General features: G+C 41.5%; 1 protein-coding gene across 1 annotated transcript in view; it reads right to left on the bottom strand.

Moving 5' to 3' along the window:
• The window catches only part of LOC117536529 (neurabin-2-like), a 28,588-nt gene extending 10,826 nt beyond the window's left edge, over window positions 1–17,762 (bottom strand). The window contains exons 1-4 of the mRNA XM_034201435.1: window positions 17,366–17,762; window positions 15,416–15,606; window positions 13,246–13,656; window positions 12,316–13,029 (exon numbers count right to left, since the gene is read on the bottom strand). Of these exons, the coding sequence (XP_034057326.1) occupies window positions 12,316–13,029; window positions 13,246–13,656; window positions 15,416–15,606; window positions 17,366–17,654 (1,605 nt within the window). The 5' untranslated portion in view covers window positions 17,655–17,762. The remainder of the gene's footprint in view (window positions 1–12,315; window positions 13,030–13,245; window positions 13,657–15,415; window positions 15,607–17,365) is intronic.
• Between the last annotated feature and the right edge of the window lie 4,518 nt (window positions 17,763–22,280).

Genomic DNA, 22,280 nt, shown 5'->3' with positions numbered 1-22,280 from the left:
GCTCACTCACTCACTCACTCACTCGCTCGCTCGCTCACTCACTCACTCGCTCCTCGCTCACTCACTCGCTCACTCGCTCACTCACTCACTCACTCACTCACTCACTCACTCACTCACTCACTCACTCACTCCCTCACTCACTCACTCACTCACTCACTCACTCACTCACTCACTCACTCACTCACTCACTCACTCACTCACTCACTCACTCAGCAGCATCAAGGTTATCTTTCAGGAATATGAGCATGTCCACATTTCCAGGTAGAAGCTGGGATGTTTGGGCGTTTGCAAAATCCCCTGCTGTGGAAACAACTCTCTCGCTTGGTGCTGATGTTGCTGGGACAGAGAGGTGTGCTTTGACCATGGGTGACAGCAGTGGGTCAAACTGTGCATCGTCTCTCCGCCACTTCAACAACAATACAGTTGTTGCCAAGAAGGTGAGGCTTATTGACAGAGATATAGATATACTGTTGGTACTTGTCCATGTCTCTAGGTATGTACATGTAGCCCTGTAAATACCATGTCCTTCATTGTTATCTGTTGTTTTATGTTCATGTTGTAACCTACTTGTTTGTGTGTTTGTAGCCTTTATTTAACCAGGTGAAGCCCCTTGAGATCAAAAGATCTCTTTTTCAAGGGTGACCTGCAGGACATTAGTTACACATGTAACATAAAAACAACAGAACAACAATAAGGATGACAAACAACATCATGTACATGGTACAGTTTACAAACTCTATTCACAGAGACAGGTACCATGAGTATCAAACAGCATGTCACCCAGCTGAGTTTCAAAGTGATGCAGGGGAACCAAAGTGCTCAGTTTGAAACATGTTTGCAGACTGTTCCAATTTAGTGGAGCTGCACAACTAAAAGCTTTCGTCCCTAAGACAGTCCTAGCACTTAGCACATTTAATAAAACAACATCATGAGATCTCAGGCAATACGTACTTTCAATTCGTCGAGAGATCAGAGAGCAGATATAAAAAGGTAGTTTACCCAACATGGCTTTGTAGATGAACGTGTACCAGTGACTGAGCCTCCGTACAGTTAGTGAAGGCAGACCTGCCTTGCATACAGGGTACAGTGATGAGTAAGTGCTTTATAGTTAGTAACAAATCTCAGTGCACTGTGATACGCAGCATCTAACTTGATCAGGCGATGGGCAGCAGGTGCATTCATATACATCAAATCACCAGAGTCCAGCACAGGTCAAAAGGTCACAGAGCCTTTTCCTGTCCTCAAGCGAGAAACAGGACTTGTTTCTGTAAAAAGACACCTAGCCTAACCCTCAGCTTTTTAAGCAGGTTATTGACATGAAGTTTAAAAGTGAGACAATCATCAAGCCAGATACCTAGGTATTTATAACTGCTGCCATGTTGGACAGGTCTCCCTTGAAAAACAGATTGATGAGGTTTAAAACAAATTAAATTATTTAAAAAGAAAATTTTAAAAAATCGCGGTAGATTTTGTCAGTCTCACGACGGTATTGAGACATTTATTTACCGCGATATCGCGATCTTCGATATATCGTTACATCCCTAGAAAATAACGTTAATATTCTGGGGTTTGAAAGTTATATTTGCACGAAAGAAAGAAACATTCCTTGACTAATCAAACAATATTATTTTCTCGTAATTTTGCAATTTTATTGTTCCGCTATAAAAAAGTCATTCATTTCTAGAAAAAATAAAATAAAATCAAAGGTCAGCAGCTTCTGTCTTCTTGGCTTCTCCATGATCACATGACTTTGTTTCCATGGTAACCACATGCTCGCCCAGCGTGAGTTTGGCGCTGACCTCTGTCTCTCTCTGTCTGTCTGGCATTTATGTTAATGTGACGTTGAGAAGACGTACAGAGGGTAAGTAACAGGGAGATGCTGCCTTCAGGGTCGGCCTATAAAAATACGACATCCCTGCACCACTGTATAGATGACACACACACACACACACACACACACACACACACACACACACACACACACACACACACACACACACACACACTAACAGAAATGGGGTCAGAAGGCGTGATTGTTAAACTGTTTCCTGCAGTCACGTTTCCTTCCTGTTGAGAAACTTAAAGCTGTGTGTGTGTGTGTGCGAGTGTGTGTGTGCGAGTGTGTGTGTGTGTACATGAAGCTTCAGAGCCTTCCCTGTACACACACACACAGTCTTTACTTTGCCACTGAAGTAGTAATGAAATATTATAATAGAATATAAAACTAATTTCTCTTTTAGTTCCAGATTCTCCAAAGTGACAATTTGCATTTTTCCTTTTGTCATGCAATTACAATACATTTAATAACTGACAAAACAAGCTATCTGATGACAGATCCGCAAAATGTAGCAAGCGTTTCAACAAAGTATGACGAAAAATCTAAAATAAATGTTGAAAAAAACACCAAAAAAACCTCAAAATTATTCAAAATAAATCAGAAATTCCTTTACAGATACAGATTAATGTTAACAGTTGGGATGCACATCCGATCCGATATTAGGAATTATGACGTCATCCCGATAAACCCGATACCAGTATTAATAATTAATTGGGACGGGTGGCGCAGTGGTCTGTGCGTTTGATCATCAGATCAAGGGGGCGTTGGGGAACTCCAGTTCAAAACCCGCTCCCGCCCCACTGCGTCAGGCCGTTGTGTCCTTGGGCAAGACACTTCACCCGAATTTGCTTCTGTGGGTATTGTCCACAGTAGATGACCATTACATGTATGTATGATCTGTATGTGTAATGTGTATTTGTAAAGCGCTTTGAGAGTCATTGATAAAGCGCTATAATAAATATAAGCATTATTATAATAGCCCCGATAATATACAATATATTTTTTGGGTAAAAAAAAAGAAAACAAATTCTGCGGTGTGGGTGGATTGGGATGAGGGGCGCTTGTTTTTCACTCGGCTCCTCCCGTTTTGCCAGTACTGTGGTATTAGTGGTTTAGGAAGAGGGGAGTTCTTCACAAATCCAGCGCTCCCTAACTCGTGCCTGGCTGTGACGTAAATGGTGTGCGGCCGTGAAGCCAGGACAGTAAACAAACATGTCGTCGGTGGTATGGGCGTTGGAGCTATGTGCAACTCAAGACATATGCTCGAACCAGAGCTGCCTGGACGCTGCAATCATGTTGCGCACTATCCGTGCTGAGTGTGCTGACTTTTCGTACAATGTCCCACTGTCTGGCTTCCTGCATAAAGTCAAGTGCTCGGCGCAGTTGTGGCGAAATGTCGCTCCTCTGTTTTCATTTAAACAGCTCCTTATATCCGTTAGCGCAGCTAGCTAGCACCAGATGCTAACAACAACAATGCACGTAAGGTCTCTCTCTCGCTCGGGCCACACACACACCCTCCCGGTCCTCCCAACAGCCAGTCGGTGCCTGCCGGTGAGCGTGGAAGTATGGTCTGCCACAAACGGGCGGCAGGAGCGGGGCTGTCAGCATCAGCTTGTAGATGGTATTTTAAACTCGATGCGCTCTGAAACTACGGGGCGGCCGAGGACAAAAAATACACATGCGTTAATCGCGTTAAAATAATTAGTGGCGTAAAAAATAATTAGTGGCGTAAAAAATGTTTTATCGGTATCGGTCTTGAGAAGCAGGAAGTTATCGGTATCGGTTTCAAAAAACCAATATCGTGCATCCCTAGTTAACAGTACTAAACCCACTTTCTTGCTTGATTTACATATTAATGGCAGAGACATGTAATCTGTAATCTCACCACTCTACTAGATTTTGACGAAATAAGATCAGATGTACTTTATTGATCCCGGATTGGGACATGTTTTGCGTTGCAGCAGCATAAAAAACAAGGCATTGCACGTGAGCAGAAATGAAAAGGAGTAGAAATAAACAATTCTTAAGTTTAAACATCTCAAAATAGAAATCAAACAGCATTATGTCACCATCTGACAAATGAAACACTCTTGAAGGGCCAATTTTCAGCAATTAGCAAAAAAGCGATTTAACAGTTGCTTTGCATTCATCATGCTAACGACTTGCTAGTGTTGCGTCGCTTCAGTAGTTTATCAGGGAACAACACCAAAGGGTCTTTTCTAAATTACTTTATCATGCTATAATAATAATAATAATAATAATAATAATAGACTTAATAACTATGTCTTTTGAAACTTACAAAACTAGCTCTCTGATTATATCACCTTCGCCTTTCGGTGATCGTGCTGCTTTTCTAAACACTTTTATAGAGCTGTTCATGCTGCAGGCCAACATCTCATAACCTTCGTGTCACAACAGATCCACACACACACACATACACACACACACACACACACACAGAGAGAGAGACACACACACACACACACACACACACACACACACACACACACACCATCCTTACACACACGTACACACACACATGCATACACACACACTCATTCATACACACACACACACACATACACACACACACACAAACACACATCATCCATACACACACGTACACACTCACACGTACACACACGTACGTACGTTAGGGCTGCACGATATTGAAAAAAACTGACATCACGATTTCCCCCCCCCCCTGCGGTATATATATATTGCGTTTTTTTTAACCTGTTAAACCCAAAAGTCCCGGCGGGTACTTTACTTTTTTTTTCACGACAGTGTCTCAGGGGATCTTAATATTTAAGAACCTATTAATGTGTTATACCAGATTAACGGAAATAATCTCAGCTAACTGACGATACAAACCATTTTTACCAAAACAAAACATAAGTCTCATAAGAAGCATCTAAATGACCCCTGAGCGAAAAATGCTAACGCACTTTGGCACAGAACTCAAGATAAAAGTACCCTTATTACTTATCGTAGCTGCACATACAAGATATCCGATTAAAGCTGAGGTTCCACAGATTATGTAGGTATATAGTATCATCACTGAGTGATCCGAACTCGCGACAGGGGAAGCAAACACAGACATCACAACACGTACCTTTACGTAGCTTCTAGGGGAGATGTATCACCGTAGCTGTCAATCTGATCAAAATACGTGTTCAATGGCATTAAAACGAGAAAGAAAAAACGCGGCTGAATCGGTTAATCCATAGGTTTTTAACGTCTCTGTATAAAAAAATGATTTCATTTATAATCCATAATTCCATTTTAATGTAAAAATCGCAGAGCAAAAGTTAGCTGCCAATGGTAGCCACCAGAGTGGCTGCTGCTTCCGGTCTTGGCTATGCGGCAGTCCAGCGCAGTCTAACACACACACATTACCAAATAAGGAATGAGAGTGACGCGTGGCCAAAACCGGAAGCTGCATACACTCTGGTGACTACCATTAGCAGCTAATTGTTGTGCTCCGATTTTTACATACAAATGGAATTATAAACAATTGCTTCAAAGCCACAGATACATTATCAACCTATGGATCAACCGATTCAGCCGCGTTTTTTCTCGTTTTAATGCCATTGAACACGTCTTTTGATCAGATTGACAGCTACGGTGAGACATCTCCCGTAAAAGCTCCGTAAAAGGTACGTGTTGTGATGTCTGTGTTTGCTTCCCCTGTTGCGAGATCGGATCGCTTAGATACTATACTTAAATAATCTGTGGAATCTCAGCTTTAATCGGATATATTGTATGTGCAGTTTCGATAAGTAATAAGGGTATCTTTATTTTGAATTCTGTGCTAAAGTGCGTTAGCATTTAAACAAAAAAAAAAGAATAAAACCGCACGTCCCTGCGGTGTGAATATCGCGCATATCGTTCAGCCCTAACGTACGTACACACACACACACACACACACACACACACACACACACACACACGTACACACACACACACACGTACACACACACACACACACACACACACACACACACACACACACTCAACTCCCTCTCTTTTCTACGTCGGTTTGTATGAATGTTGTGGTGTGATGTCCAAGTTAGCGGTTACGCTCACACCAAAACACACACCAGGTGCTCCTCCCAAAGAAAGCTCCTCTTTGTGATCCTTATCAATCAGCTTCCCATGCCTGTGTGTGTGTGTGTGTGTGTGTGTGTGTGTGTGTATGTGTGTGTGTGTGTGTGTGTGTGTGTGTGTGCCACCTAGTTTTAAGGAAAACAAACACACCCAGCTACATTCCAGCTGGTGTTTTCAGAGGTAAAGAGGTGGACTTGAACCTCGTCAGTGAGCGTGAATATTCTCCGCAGGTTGATCCTTAATTACCTTTCGTTCGATAGAAATGAAACCTCTGTGACTCAAGTTGTTATGAGCAGCATATTATAAAGGATGCTAACCCTGAGAGTCTGTTTAAAAGACACTTGTATATTTGGAATACAACTAAGGCTTATGTTACTTTCTTTAATGATAACATTACTTTTATCCCAACTTTACTATATTTAAAGCTAGAATACATATTTATAATATCTAACACAACTTTCCTTTATGCTAACCTTGCTTTCTTTATGTTATCATTGCTTTCCTTTATGCTAACGTTGCTTTCTTTATGCTATCATTACTTTCCTTTATGCTAACGTTGCTTTCTTTATGCTATCATTACTTTCCTTTATGCTAACGTTGCTTTCCTTTATGCTAACATTGCTTTCCTTTATGCTATCATTACTTTCCTTTATGCTAACGTTGCTTTCTTTATGCTATCATTGCTTTCCTTTATGCTAACGTTGCTTTCTTTATGCTAACGTTGCTTTCCTTTATGCTAACGTTTCTTTCCTTTATGGCTAATATTTATTTCTTTATGCTATCATTACTTTCCTTTATGCTATCATTACTTTGTTTAATGCTAACATTACCTTTTCATGCCTAATGTACTGTAGTTATTTTAATGCTATCCTAACTGTTTTCATGCTATCCTACTTCATTACCCTTACAATACTCTTTTTATTTTAACGTTAGCCTACTTTTGTTAGCATTAACCTTCACAGGGATGGAGAAAGAACTCGGGGAGGCAGCAAAAGGAAGTTAGCATTCCCAAAGCTGAAAACAGCAGCCATAAAACAGCCGAAACATCACAAAAAAAATCCAATATATGTTGGTTTTGTTTCCTCAGCAGCAGATACTGTTTTACGGTATTTAACTAGGTAGCTAACTGTAGCAGCAATCTTAGTCGTAAACAACGCAGCCCCAGGCCACAACTCCATTTAGCTTCACCGTGGCCAAAGAGGTCACTGACCTCTTTGGCCACGTTTGGCCACGTTTAAACGTTTTAAGGTCCAGGAAAATGTAAAGAATTTATTTTTGACCCGACGCCTGACCTGAAATATAACCTGTTCCTTCTTCTTATCCTTTAAGTGGACACGACTGAGCAGGAAGAGTGACGCTAACTGGCCGTCCTTTTCTTCCAGGTGTCTAAGAACAAGAAATCGTGCCTTAAAAGATTGTGTTTCACTGTCAGAGCTTCTTATTTCCTGTTCCCATCTCGTCTGTTACGTGCTATATTATTATTTTCTGGTATTCTTTTGTTTATCACCGAGGCATTATGTTTGACAGCGTCATCGTGACATGTTAGGACATGTTTCAGCACACACAGCAGCACTGAGGGTGAGCCGGTGTGTGTTGCAGGAGAAAATTAGTATAGAAACGAGCTTCTGTTAAACCGAGATCTATGTTTAAACACACACACACACGAGTTTCAGCGACGGTCAGCAGGAAATGCTGACTGTCGAAATCAAAGACAGAAATCCCCCAGGCAACCCATTTGAGAACATTTAACGAAGACGGAAGTCAGAGAGTCTTTTTAGTCATTTCCTTTTTACTCGTTTGGTTTTATCTCTTTAAGTTTCCATGGTGCGACAGACACACACACACACACACGCACGCACACACACACACACACACACACACACACACACACACACACACACACACACACACACACACACACACACACAGACAGACACACACACACACACAGACACACACACACACACACACACACACACAGACAGACAGACAGACAGACAGACAGACACACACACACAGACACACACACACAGACAGACACACACAGACACACACACACACACACACACACTCACACACACACACACACACACACACACACACACACACACACACACACAGACAGACAGACAGACAGACAGACAGACAGACAGACAGACAGACAGACAGACAGACAGACACAGACACACACACACACACACACATACACACACACACACACACACACACACACACACACACAGACACACACACAGACACACACACACACACACACACACACAGACACACACACACACAGACACACACACACACAGACACACACACACACACACACACACACACACACACACACACACACACACAGACACACACAGACACACACAGACACACACACACACACACACACACACACACACACACACACACACACACACACACACACACACACACACCTTGAATAAACCCATTCAGCCTCTTCCTTCTCACATGTTACTATGAGATTACCGTACCGACTGTCAAGGCCTCAAGAAATCAACTAATGACGATCCAAGTATTTCATATCCTGTTATTTTAAACCATCGTTTCACTTATTTCAGCTTCAAGGGACACAATACATATTATATTTCTTACAGCAGTTATACACATCATTGTCTTTTTGTAGAATACCCAGAGGTGGGAAGTAACTGAGCACATTTGCTCAAGTACTGAGGTACTTTACTTGAGTATTTCCATGTTATGTTACTCTGTACTTTTCCTCCACTACATGTATTTAGTACCTTCAGTTACTTCACAGATGTGGATGAATGATGTGAAATCTAATCAAGTGTTGAATCAGACTTTAGTTCCACCTGGAGTAAATCCACCAGCTACCCTGCAGTATACAAAGTACTTCAAACTAGCTGCACCTTCACCAGCTTTGAGAACACTTTCATGATCAATCATTATAAAACATATCATATATATTATTCTGAAATGGACCAATCTGCACAACGACTACTTTTACTGTCTTTAACTATATTTTGATGAGAATACTTTTCTACTTTTACTTGAGGAACATTTTGAATGCAGGACTTTTACTGTAACAGAGTATTCCTACACTCTGGTACTTACTCAAGTACAAGATCTGAGTACTTCTATTTTTACTCAAGTACAAGATCTGAGTACTTTTACTTTTACTCAAGAACAAGACCTGAGTACTTCTACTTTTACTCAAGTACAAGATCTGAGTACTTTTACTTTAACTCAAGTACAAGACCTGAGTACTTCTACTTTTACTCAAGTACAAGATCTGAATACTTCTACTTTTACTCAAGAACAAGATCTGAGTACTTTTACTTTTACTCAAGAACAAGATCTGAGTACTTTTACTTTTACTCAAGAACAAGATCTGAGTACTTCTACTTTTACTCAAGTACAAGACCTGAGTACTTCTCCCACCTCTGAGAATACCTTCGTTCAACAAGTAACATGGAACTTCTACTCTTAAACTCTATACTTGCATTACTTCTCTACTTCTTCAGCTATGTTTCAGAAATAATTATTATCATGTTATATGAATAATAATATTCTGTAATTCCTAAATGCCAAAAGAAAGTATATCAATGTAGCTGAGACATCACCCCTGGGGTGGATCAACAGGTGTCATGTGACCTCACAGTGGGTGAACGTTGCTCTGATCACGGGTCTATTGTCCTTTGACACAGTCATGGCTCAGCATGTATCCATTGAAACTGGATGTATACTCAGCTTCAGAGACGTTGCTTTCTGTATGAAAAAGACTCAGAAGGCTTTGACTTGTTCATTGCAAGTATTTCCAGCACACATCAACCCGGCTCTAGCCTGCCTTCATCAGCTTCCAGTCATACACATATTCATTTATAGATAGTCATAATAATGAGACACTAGGGCTGCTCGATTATGGCAAAAATCATAATCTCGATTATTTGGGTCAATATTTGATATCACGATTATTAAAAACTATTATCCATTTACTTTGAAAACATCAATTTATTGGAGAATTTGTTTTGAACAGTATGTTTTGAACAGTTGATTACCCTGAACTTTAAGTATACACTACAATTCAACTGAAAAACTAATTTAAAAAAAGTCATAATAAAAAAATAATCGTTTTATTTCGATTACGTTGTTTTCGTAATCGTTGCAAGCCATAATCGTAATCACGATAAAAATGCGATTAATTGAGCAGCCCTATAGGACACATGGCCTTGCAAATATAGCAGAGTAGTTGAGGCCTTTGTAGCTGTAGGCGTCTCAAATCACCTGATCCAGGACTTTGATCTGTTCCCTATTTCACATCCAGAGGCTACCCATCGTTCTTGGTCTTCCTCAGATCAACTGAATCAAGGCATAGCTTCAAACGGCAGCTAATAAACCAATGTCTATAAGTGAGCCTTACAAACATGATCGAGTTGATGTGGCAGCACTGAAACAAGCTGTAGTCAAAACGTATGACCTCCTTATAAAGTTGTTAAAGGTGTTTCTGGGCACCAAGTCAAGAGGAAACACCTGGTTCTTTAGCAGCTACATGCTCCAGTATGTTCACAAACTAGTTTTTTTTGTTGGGGAAGTGAAACAAAGCGGCACAGTTTCAGGCTTCAAAACCAAAACAAAGTGCTTAAAGACACTAAAGCACCTCAAACACCAGAGGAGAAATGCAGATTTGGGTGATGCGTTATTACAATAGGCGCGTTCACACCAAGTACTTTTCCCACAAAGGTTCCTGAGAACTACGATTTAGTTGCGTTCACACCAAAAAGTCCCAGGAACTAAATTAGTTCTAGAGAACCTTTTTTACCCCCTTTTCAGTCCCTGCTAGAGATCAGGGACTTTCGTGGGAGAAAAAGGTTCCTGTGTCTGATTGGCTGGAAGGATTGCAAACCACGCCCCGTAAAACTCTGAAAAACGTTTGTGAAGCCGCCATTTTATTATCCTCGCATTGCATTATTAGCATTAGCATTAGCCCAGCGTAGAAACGCAGAGAGACTAATTTATGGCAACACAAAAGAAAACATGGGAGCGGTGGAGATGAGGAGGTGTCGGCGTTCTGGCCGTTTACTCGGAAGGCTTCAGTAGAAGCTGCTGGGACTCCCAGCAGCTTCTACTGAAGCCAGTCCCTAACTCCGGGGACTTCCGGCCGGGGACTCCGGGTGCAGTATACGCCGTGAAGTGGTTTGCGGCCTGCCAGTAAACCCAAAGCAGAAGAAGAAGAAGTGACGTCAGCGGCTTCATTTGCCTAATCCTCCCCCAGGGACTTATTCCGGTGTGAACGCGATCTTTACTTAGTTCATGAGAACTAAAGAGTTCTCAGGAACCTTTGTGGGAAAAGTACTTGGTGTGAACGCGCCTAATATGTTTGACCTTGCTTGGCCTTTCCTTTCAATGCCACCATCGGTCACCATCTCAAATATAAAAACCTAATTTTGCAATAAAAATCAAGACGTGTCATGATCCCCAGAGGATATGTGAGCCGTTTACATTATTAAGTAGAAGGAGAGCGCAGATCTATGCCATCCTGCTAAAAACAGACACACAAACCGAACCCAAGACACCGAAAGCGTTTTTTGAACTCGTCATACACTTTCACATTGTGATGAGTCTTCAGCCAATGAGGAAGTGCCTCATGGAGTTCCTCTTCCCAGTAACGGCTCCAATAACAACTGACGAACTATGAAACTTCCCAACTAACAGATGCAATATATTCTCTTGTAGGAGCCACAGCTCTTTTGGAATGTCGTCTTCCAGTCTGAGAGTCACATGCTAACAAAGGTATCCCAGCTGCAGCTAGAAGAGCATCAGGACTGTTTGAGGCAGATGATAGCTATGTGATTAACATGATGATTCAGCCTCTATGGAGAGAGACATCAAGCATGCTCATTTCTGACGTGGAGCTAATCTGAAGTAAACATTGAATACTGCTTTCTATTCCTCCATCTTGTGACTGTGTAACTCCCTCTCTTGGATATCAGCATGTGAAGGACACTGCTCAGGAACTAGTTGATGCTCTGTATGTGATGACTCCTTCCATTCTGGAGAGGATCACAGATACATGGATCCTGAGATTGAAGATCAAGCCGTGATTACTAATATAACCTTTTAAGTATTCAGAAAAAGTCAGGATTTTGAGATTTTTGAGAAAAATACAGATTTTTGAGGAAAAAGTCAGAATTTTGAGGAAAAAGTGCATTTTTAGATTTTGAGAAAAATACCAACAAATTCTTTTTTTTGTTTTGACTACTTCCATTCTTGAGAGGATCATAAACACATGGATCCTGAGATTGAAGCTCAAGCTGGTGACGAGAGATATTTTTTTAACACAAACCAAGTAAAAGGAAGTCCATCCGACTCACCTTGATTGGCCCAACGCTGAACCCGATCTTCCGATTGGCCGGCGGAGGCTCCTCCTCCTCAGGAAGTCCCTGGATCTCTGAGCAGCTGCTCTCCTTCTGATAATCCTCCTCTTCCTCCTCTTCCTCCTCATCTTCCTCATCCTCCTCATCGTCCAGCTGACTTCCCCCAGAGTCCTCCTCTCCGATCCCACTGTACGCACTGATATCCACCAAATCGCCCTCGGAGTAATCCTCCTTCCTCGAACCATCCTCATCCTCTTCCTCTTCCTCTCCTCTTCTGTCAGAGTCCTTTCCTCGTTCCTCCGGGGAAGAGGAAGAGGAACCAGGAGGATCTTTTTCTCCATTTTCCAAAGAGGCATGAACGTCGGCCTGAACCAGCCTGGATCCGTCCTGCTCGTCAGTTTTTGGATCCTGACCCGGAGGAGTCATTGTACTCGAACCCCGAGCTTCAGTCGCTATCGGCTGGACTTCCAACTCCCCTTTGACCTCTGAAGAAGACGAGGAGGAGGAGGGGGAGGAAGAGGAGGATGAAGAGCAAGTAGACTTTTTTTCTCCTGACTGTCCAAACCCTTCCTTGTCTTCGCCGGATATCAATTCAGTTGAGCTGTTTTGTAGACAGTCTGCCGCCAATTCTGGTAGTTTTGCTGCCTTGGTGCTCATTTCTCCTTCTGTCGCCTCCTTCTGGTTCTCCTTACTGGGAGGTGGCACCTTCGTCTGAAAGAGAATCAGAATCAGAGTGTCATCAGCATAATAACGTTTCAAAATGAATGCACATAGAAAAACAAAAAGTGCAGGACCCAAATATGAGCCCTGGGGAACACCGCATTTAATTGTTTAGCTCCTAGATTATTTTTCCTTCACATAAAACACAAGCTCTAACAGATTAACCCAATTTAAAAGCATGTTTTTTGTTCAGCACACTCTTCTCACCTTCCTCCCGGTCGCCTCCCCTCTCGCTGGAGGTGGTTTGGGTTTTGGCGGTAAAACAGGACCCGGCCGACGTTGGGCGACATTGTTCTGCGGGGGGTCGGTCTTCTCGGTCTTCTCGGTCTTCTCTGTCTTCTCTGTCTTCTCGAACTTGGCGCTGAGCTGACTAACGGTCGGACTGACGGCATCCCCGACTGAAGCTGAAGCAACGGGAAGAACGTCAGGAGCAGGGATAGAATCAGGAATAGGAGCTGGAATAGGAGGTGGAGCAGGAAGTGGAGCTGGGGGGTCGTCCAGCCGGTCCAAAGCCTCCGTGGATCCGTTAAATCGAGCCACGACATCCAGACGGCTGTCCTGAAAGCCCGATGCTCGCTCCTTCTTCAGCAAGATCCGGTTTGTGGCAGCTTGCTTCTCCTGGGAGGAAACAAAACCAGAAGCATTAACCTCCCAAAGTCACATTTCAGACATGATCCGACTGTAGCGGCTCAATTTCCAGTTCAGTTTGAGTCGCCGAGAGGCTGAGCTTGGCTATGAGCTGCGACGCGTTTTCAATGAGAAAGTCCATGAAGTAAGATAGTCTGACGATATTTAATAAACAAAATCTAAACATAATAACTATAGGGACAGAGACGACAACACAAGCTCACCCTCTGTCATCCGCACTCAACATGAAACAGGTGACCTATATACACAAACCACACCCATGTGACAATTACCGGAAGTGCTCAACAAATACAAATAAAAGTGATGTAAACAAATAATAGTAATACAAATAATGAACTCAGGCTAAGTAGCATTTGGCACCTACGCTGACCATTGAAGTATTATCGTATCATATCGTTTCGTATCGTATCAAACCAAGATTGGAAGGTTTTAAGATTCAATGGTTTTATTGTCATATGCACTTAGTGTAGAAATGGCTCCAATAGGATCTCTCCATGTGATTATTGATTATCCAAATCCAGACTCTGAAGTTCGCCTAACCTTAACCTCAGACCGATCAAAGCAGGATCGTAACGGGAAAATCTGGCTGTCCACACAGTGTTTTCACAATAACTTTTACCGGCACACATACATGTAAATATACTTAATATATATATATATAACTGTATATAATTGTATCTTTAATTGTATTAATCTCTAATCTGTGTGAATCTGTGCTGTCCTGTTTTTCAATCTCACCCTGTTGCTTTTTAAACTACTGAATTTCCCCACAGGGATTAATAAAGCTCCATCTTATCTTATCTTATGCACAGATTTCGACTCATGCTTGATAAATGTATCTGTCTGCGTGAATTAGGGCTGCACGATATATCGTGTCGTGACGATAATCACGATATGCGCATGCGCGATATTCACATCGCTATTCACATCGAGTGGACGATTCTTAAAAAAATTTAAAAATTAATAATAATTTTTACAATTTATTTTTAGGACGTGTGATATTAAGTAGGCAAATTAACTCAAACACGTCATGTTACATTTATTTTGCTGCTTGCTACAAAAGGAAAACGTGCGCGGCTCTCATGTCAGGGGAACTCGAGTGAGTGACAGCAAACCAATCACCATCAGATCTCCAAAGCAAACGGACGGTGATTAAAGGTAGAAACACTGAATAAAGTCGTTTCATGAGTTTCTCCAGTTCGGCGCTGCTAACCGAGCTAGCTCAGCTCGTTGCTCTGATAACTTCAGATCCAGACGTCCGTGACTAAAATCCTTCATCCGGTTAAATATAGTTACAAAAATACCAATTGTATCATTGAAGTTCAAGAAAGGATGGTTTGCGGGAAAAAAACGGTCTTTTCTTCAATTCCTGTATGTTTTCATATCGCAATATATATGGCAGAGAAAAAAATCGCAATATCAATTTTTTCCAATATCGTGCAGCCCTAACGTGAATTGTCCGCAACAAATCCGGCAGTCGACACCACTTGTTAGGAACCGCCTTTTTAAAATCCACCAGTGGGGGGTATTTAATCTCTTCAGCTTGTGTTAACCACAGACCTTATTTCAGGCTAACAACCAATAACACATCCAGAAAACCATTGACTTGCAGACCAGGGAACAGGAAGTGATACAATGACCAGTTTCACAGTTTTAGCACTCATTCCTGCACCACTCTCTAGTACAGTCAGTCAGATGGTCTTGAATTGAACACAAATACTCTTCTCACCTGTAGAGTCCGCTGCTCGAAGATCCTCCTGGTCTCCTGGAGTTTGGAGAACCCCCCCGCCTCTGCGCCGGGTTTAGAGTCGAAGCGGTTGACCCTCTCTGAAACCACAGCTCCCAGTTTGAGCAGAGCGCTGTGGTCCACGTTCTCGTTCAGGCTGGAGGCCCTCGGTAAGGACAGCTTCACCGTCTGATCTGAAGACAGGAGACAGGAGGGTTAACAGGGACCAAGGACAAGACAGAGAAGAAATAAATCCCAGTGTAACTCGGTTATATTGACGATTGGTTTTGACCATCTTTGGTAATGGTGTAGATAATATTATACTCAAGAAAACAGCTGAGATTTGGGAACATTAGGAGCTTTTCATGTCTTTAAAAGTGACAACAAACCCCACTTAATGGAGAAGTGAGGGGTAAAATAGAACTTTGATCCACGATACTACGCATGGTTTCTCCAAATTAGGTTGTTTAAACAATCCGACTGACTTCAAAAAGCAAAAGACTATTTCCATTTCCTTCTTAGTGAATTAAATGTTCTTAATATGTCTTTGTCTGTCCTTGTAACCACAACTACATCACATGTCAGCAATGTGTGGACTGGTCCTCTCCCTTTAGTTAATTAATGTGAAGTTATAAAGTTATTCTACCTCAGTGCTCTTAAAGTTGATTTCATAAAGCTCAGGTACAGTGGGTATTATCTGTTGTCCATTCTCTGTACAATATAACTACAGTGCACAGAATGAGCTGCTATAATAATAAAGATTGGCTGAAATGACATCACTAACGGTGCGTCCACACGGCTCCGTCGCGTTGAAGCTTGCCGGCGGGCGTGTGTGGCGCGCAACCAACAACCAATCACATTAATCTCCCGCCCCGGACACATAAGCACGCGGTTTGATTGGCTAGAGCTTGTACTGGCATATGATTTGATTGGCTGGCGCTTCCGTCGACGCTTGAAAAGTTTAACTTTAAAAACTCAACTTTCGAAGCGAGCAACGCGACGGAACCACAATGCAGTTCGGCAAAGCGTGACGTCACCCCTTTCAAAGTGAATGGGAAGCGTCTCCGTGGAAGCACGCGACGGAACCGTGTGGACGATACGTAACTCTTGACGTAACTTAACAATCATTATTGTGAAGTTAATTCATAAAGTTATTCTACCTCAGTGTTCTTTAGTTGATTTGATAAAGCAGTGGAATGATCTGTTGCTGTTCTCTGTACAATATAACTACACTACACAGAAAGGGTTGCTATGATAATAATAATAAAGATTATTACTTCAAAAACATTCGTGAAAATCCTCCACAGAAGTCTAACTCTTGACGTGTGTTATGGCAATTATGGTATTAGAGCTTAATACAGTGTAATCCTAATGAAGTGGTATCCTGGGAATGGCTTATAACTGGATGCGTGATAACAGATGTGTTTTATGAAACTACAGGAAGGAAAGGAGGAAAGGAAGCAAATGTGCTCTAGGGGAGAAGCTGCGACACCCACTTGTTCTCTGTAGGGTGTGAGTTTTGCTTATTGTGATCCACCTGGACCCAAATGTTGTTGTCATGTAAATGAGCTTTGATGTTTCCCTATGAGAGTCTGTCACACTCAGAAGGAGTCGTCATGCTTGCTTTGCATTCAAAGAAAATATCTTAAAAGACTTTATATCAATATTGTGTTTCTTTGCATATTAGCCGAAGTCATCATTTTCTCTTGAGAGCAGCTGATTTGCTACGACACGTGACTCACCCATCATTATTGTGAAGTTAAATTATACAGTGAAGCTACCTCAGTGATCAGCGGGTTTTGTCTGTCGTCCACAAAGTTACTGTTATACACAGAATGAGCTGCTATAATAATGAAGATCGGCTGAAATGACTTTAGTGAAAATCCTCCACAAGCTGAACCCTAACCCCTTCAGAAAATCCTCCACTAAAGTCTAACTCTTGACGTGACTCACCAATCATTTTGTCGCCCTCCTCCTCGTCTCCAGGCGACTGCATCTGCATGAACATGTTCTTGATGCGGTGGACGTTGGACCCGTAGCTCCTGCCCCTGCCGGTGGGCCGGGGCAGCGGAGTCGGTTTGGAGCCCGTCGCTCCGTTAGCGGCATTGTTCAGGTGATCCGTGGCCTTCTTCAGCGCCGCCAGCCCCGCCTCGTAGGCGTTCCTGTGCGGCGAGGGGCTCCTCATGCTGGAGGTCCCGCCGCTGGAGGGCCCGTTCCCCCCCGACGGTTCAGTCTTCATCATGTTTGGTCGATCAGATTCCCCCCGGTGAACAGCAGCTGAGCAGCGAGGAGGACGGCAGCATCCTGCAGCTGGTTCACTTTCTCCTGCTGACAATCAGATATTTGTTTATTTGTTTATGGCAGTTATTGTAAAACAGAACATGTACACTTATACTGGTGTTTGTTTTCATAGCGCATGGTGGAAAGGAGCGGGGAGAAGAACATCTTATTTGACCAGCCCCAAATAAAAGCAATATTCTTTCAGTCACAGTTGCTTACAAGTACCGAACATAAAACCAGAACACAATCAAAAGTCAACTTCAAACTGTCTAATTACACTTTCTTTATATATTTTCTTAAACATAACAATTTTCTTACAGCCCTTTAAATCATTCGGTAAATAATTCCACTTCTCCAAGAGACACACATCTGCTTTAAAGTAGTACGTGTTTTGCTTAACATTTCATTTCCTCCTAAGATGTGATTAATAATGATATCTAATCAACATTTTAAACGGCATTGTTGAATACTCGATGCTGATTGGTCAATTTGGATATTCACCCCTCCTCGCCTATCAGAAAAATTAGAGTAGTAGTCCCGTGAAACTTTAACGACACCATCCCTAATCCTTATATCACATTACATTATAGTACATGTCACTTGTTAGACGCTTTTACCCACAGCCACGCACACACATTCAGTTCTGTGGAGAATCCCCACAGAATCAGAATCAAGTTCATTTCCAGGTACGTTTACACATATAGGAATCTAACAGGAAATAAGTTGCAAAGTAGGTAAAAAGAAAAAGCGTGGACAGTGTTAAGACAAAACGAACAAGATGTCATCATGTTTTTGGGGTGGATAAAAAGTCAGTGTCAGTGTGTGCAAAGCAAAATAAGGAGCAATGCAGTGGGGATTGAACCAGTGCTGCCTTATCCAAAGACCAGCGCACTACTCCACTGAGCCACCGCCTCCTTTACTGTCTATAAGCAGAAAGTAGATGGACATCATATAACAGATATAACAGATATAACACAGTGTCTCGTTGCCCTCCTGTCTCTCTGTGGGAGCTGTGAGGATAATCCCATTAAGACGCTGACGCATGGGAGCTCTGTGTGTGTGTGTGTGTGTGTGTGTGTGTGTGTGTGTGTGTGTGTGTGTGTGTGTGTGTGTGTGTGTGTGTGTGTGTGTGTGTGTGTGTGTGTGTGTGTGTGTGTATTGCTGCTCTGAATGACAAACACTCTCAGCGACAGAGTGAATACTGAGCCGCAGATATCAGCCGCTCTCCTCTGATCACATTATTATTATCTGGCTGTGAACATGACCTCTGTCCGGTCTGAGCTGAGCGACGGTTTCATCGAGGGTTCAAACTAAAGGGTTTCTGTTAGAAGGTCTTCAACGGACTGTGACCAGAACATCTGATATACTCAATTAACAAAAATGTGTTGAAGATGTTTGAGTCACATGTTGATCCTGACAGAATTCAAAAATAGAAATGGAAATGAACTTATCGGGGTAAGAGTTAAGAATGTAAGGACGCAACTCAAGCCAAACATGACTAACAATTTCTCATAAGAAAACATAAATCTAACTCCGAACAACAAAGAAAGTGCAGATATTTTCACTTCACTTCATCACACCATAATAAGTGCTGGTGAATCAGATACAATGCCTACATTCACTATTTAATGCTTTTTCTGCAAGAGATCCCATAGAACCAGTCAGATGCTGCCTTCAGGGACCAACACAGAAATACCACATCCCAGCTCCACTGCTCTCATCGATGACACAACAGCCAACGAGACACAATCACTGTGAGGACGTTAGCATTAGCACGTTAGCCTACACAACCAAACAAACAAGCTCGACCAGCAGAAAATATATCAACAAGAAACTCACTCAGAAAGTGGAACACAAGGATCCAGCTGTTTGCAACCATGGAGGATTCAATAAAAGATACATGTGTTTTCTCATGGTTACCTAATCAAATGTGACACATCTGGGCGACTGTGGCTGCGAGGGAGTGCGGTCGTCTTTCAACCAGAAGGTTGTGGGTTCGATCCGAGCCCATGCAGTCAACATGTCGATGTATCCTTGGGCAAGATACTTAACCCTGAGTTGCTCCCGATGGCCACCGGTGTATGAATGTTAGTTCCTAGAGTAACATACACTGCTCTGTGTGAATGTTAGTTCCTAGAGTAACATACTCTGCTCTGTGTGAATGTTAGTTCCTAGAGTAACATACTCTGCTCTGTGTGAATGTTAGTTCCTAGAGTAACATACACTGCTCTGTGTGAATGTTAGTTCCTAGAGTAACATACTCTGCTCTGTGTGAATGTTAGTTCCTAGAGTAACATACACTGCTCTGTATGAATGTTAGTTCCTAGAGTAACATACACTGCTCTGTATGAATGTTAGTTCCTAGAGTAACATACTCTGCTCTGTATGAATGTTAGTTCCTAGAGTAACATACTCTGCTCTGTGTGAATGTTAGTTCCTAGAGTAACATACTCTGCTCTGTGTGAATGTTAGTTCCTAGAGTAAACATACTCTGCTCTGTGTGAATGTTAGTTCCTAGAGTAACATACTCTGCTCTGTGTGAATGTTAGTTCCTAGAGTAACATACTCTGCTCTGTGTGAATGTTAGTTCCTAGAGTCACATACTCTGCTCTGTGTGAATGTTAGTTCCTAGAGTAACATACACTGCTCTGTATGAATGTTAGTTCCTAGAGTAACATACACTGCTCTGTATGAATGTTAGTTCCTAGAGTAACATACTCTGCTCTGTGTGAATGTTAGTTCCTAGAGTAACATACTCTGCTCTGTGTGAATGTTAGTTCCTAGAGTAACATACTCTGCTCTGTGTGAATGGGTGAACGACATGTATGTAAAGTACTTTGAGGGGTCGTAAAGACTGGATAAAGCGCTACATAAGTACAGTCCATTTATCATTTACATCTTATCACACTGTGGGATTCGTGAGAAAACTCACAGCTATCACAAAGAGACAGAGAGCACTGCCTTTAGTACACAAAACAATCTGAAGTACTATAATATATATATATATATATATATATATATATATATCTGAGAGCCTTGTTATTTAATATTTCCACATTATGCTACTGTGTACTTTTCCCCCACTACATGTATTTAATACCTTTAGTTACTTCACAGATGAATGAGGTGAAATCTAATCAAGTGTTGAATCAGACTTTAGTTCCACCTGGAGTAAATCCACCAGCTACCCTGCAGTATACAAAGTACTTCAAACTAGCTGCACCTTTACCAGCTTTGAGAACACTTTCATGATCAATCATTATAAAACATATCATATATATTATTCTGAAATGGACCAATCTGCACAACGACTACTTTTACTTTCGCTACTTTCACTATATTTTGATGAGAATACTTTTATACTTTCACTTGAGGAACATTTTGAATGCAGGACTTTTACTGCAACAGAGTATTCCTACACTCTGGTACTTCTACTTTTACTCAAGTACAAGATCTGAGTACTTCTACTTTTACTCAAGTACAAGATCTGAGCACTTCTACTTTTACTCAAGTACAAGATCTGAGTACTTCTACTTTTACTCAAGTACAAGATCTGAGTGCTTCTACTTTTACTCTAGTACAAGATCTGAGTACTTCTACTTTTACTCAAGGACAAGATCTGAGTACTTCTACTTTTACTCAAGTACAAGATCTGAGTGCTTCTACTTTTACTCAAGTACAAGATCTGAGTACTTCTACTTTTACTCAAGTACAAGATCTGAGTACTTCTACTTTTACTCAAGTACAAGATCTGAGTACTTCTACTTTTACTCAAGTACAAGATCTGAGTACTTCTACTTTTACTCAAGTACAAGATCTGAGTACTTCTACTTTTACTCAAGTACAAGATCTGAGTACTTCTACTTTTACTCAAGTACAAGATCTGAGTACTTCTACTTGCACTGAAGTACAAGATCTGAGTACTTCTACTTTTACTCAAGTACAAGATCTGAGTACTTCTACTTGCACTGAAGTACACCTCTGCTTATATATGGTGATATGTACATGTTATACTGATAATAGATATATCTATCATACAATGTGGACATTTATATTTTTAATTGCATATTTTTACTTAATTTTTTTATGCTTTTTTAATATTATGATTTATTTAATACTTTTTGTTGCAATTTTTTTGGTTACTTTACTCTTTATTTTATATTGTATTTGGACTTTGATTGCACATGTTTGACATTGTGTTTAAATAGGTGTATGTGTACAGGTCTTCTCCCTCTGATCCATTCAGTGTTTCAGGGTGTAACCTCCACAGCAACACAAACAGGATCCAACATGTTTTATTTCCTCCGTTCAGACTTCAGACGCATGTTGCAGCCAATTGTTGTAAAGTGTGTTGTTGCTGAGGTGTAGAAGTACTCAGATATTATACTAAAGGTATTAAATACATGTAGTGGAGGAAAAGTACACCATTCACCTCTGAACTGTAGTGGAGTAGAAGTACAGTAACATACTACAAGTGAAATAAAATGTGAACTAAAGTACATTTACTTGTTAGATGCTTTGGCCAAAAGTAGATGTACAAAATAGCATCAAATAGAAATACTCAAGTAATGTACAAGTACCTCAAACG

This window comes from Gymnodraco acuticeps, unplaced genomic scaffold (genome assembly GCF_902827175.1).
Source record: "Gymnodraco acuticeps unplaced genomic scaffold, fGymAcu1.1, whole genome shotgun sequence".
Taxonomy (NCBI): domain Eukaryota; kingdom Metazoa; phylum Chordata; class Actinopteri; order Perciformes; family Bathydraconidae; genus Gymnodraco; species Gymnodraco acuticeps.
This window is presented reverse-complemented; position numbering and strand designations above follow the sequence as displayed.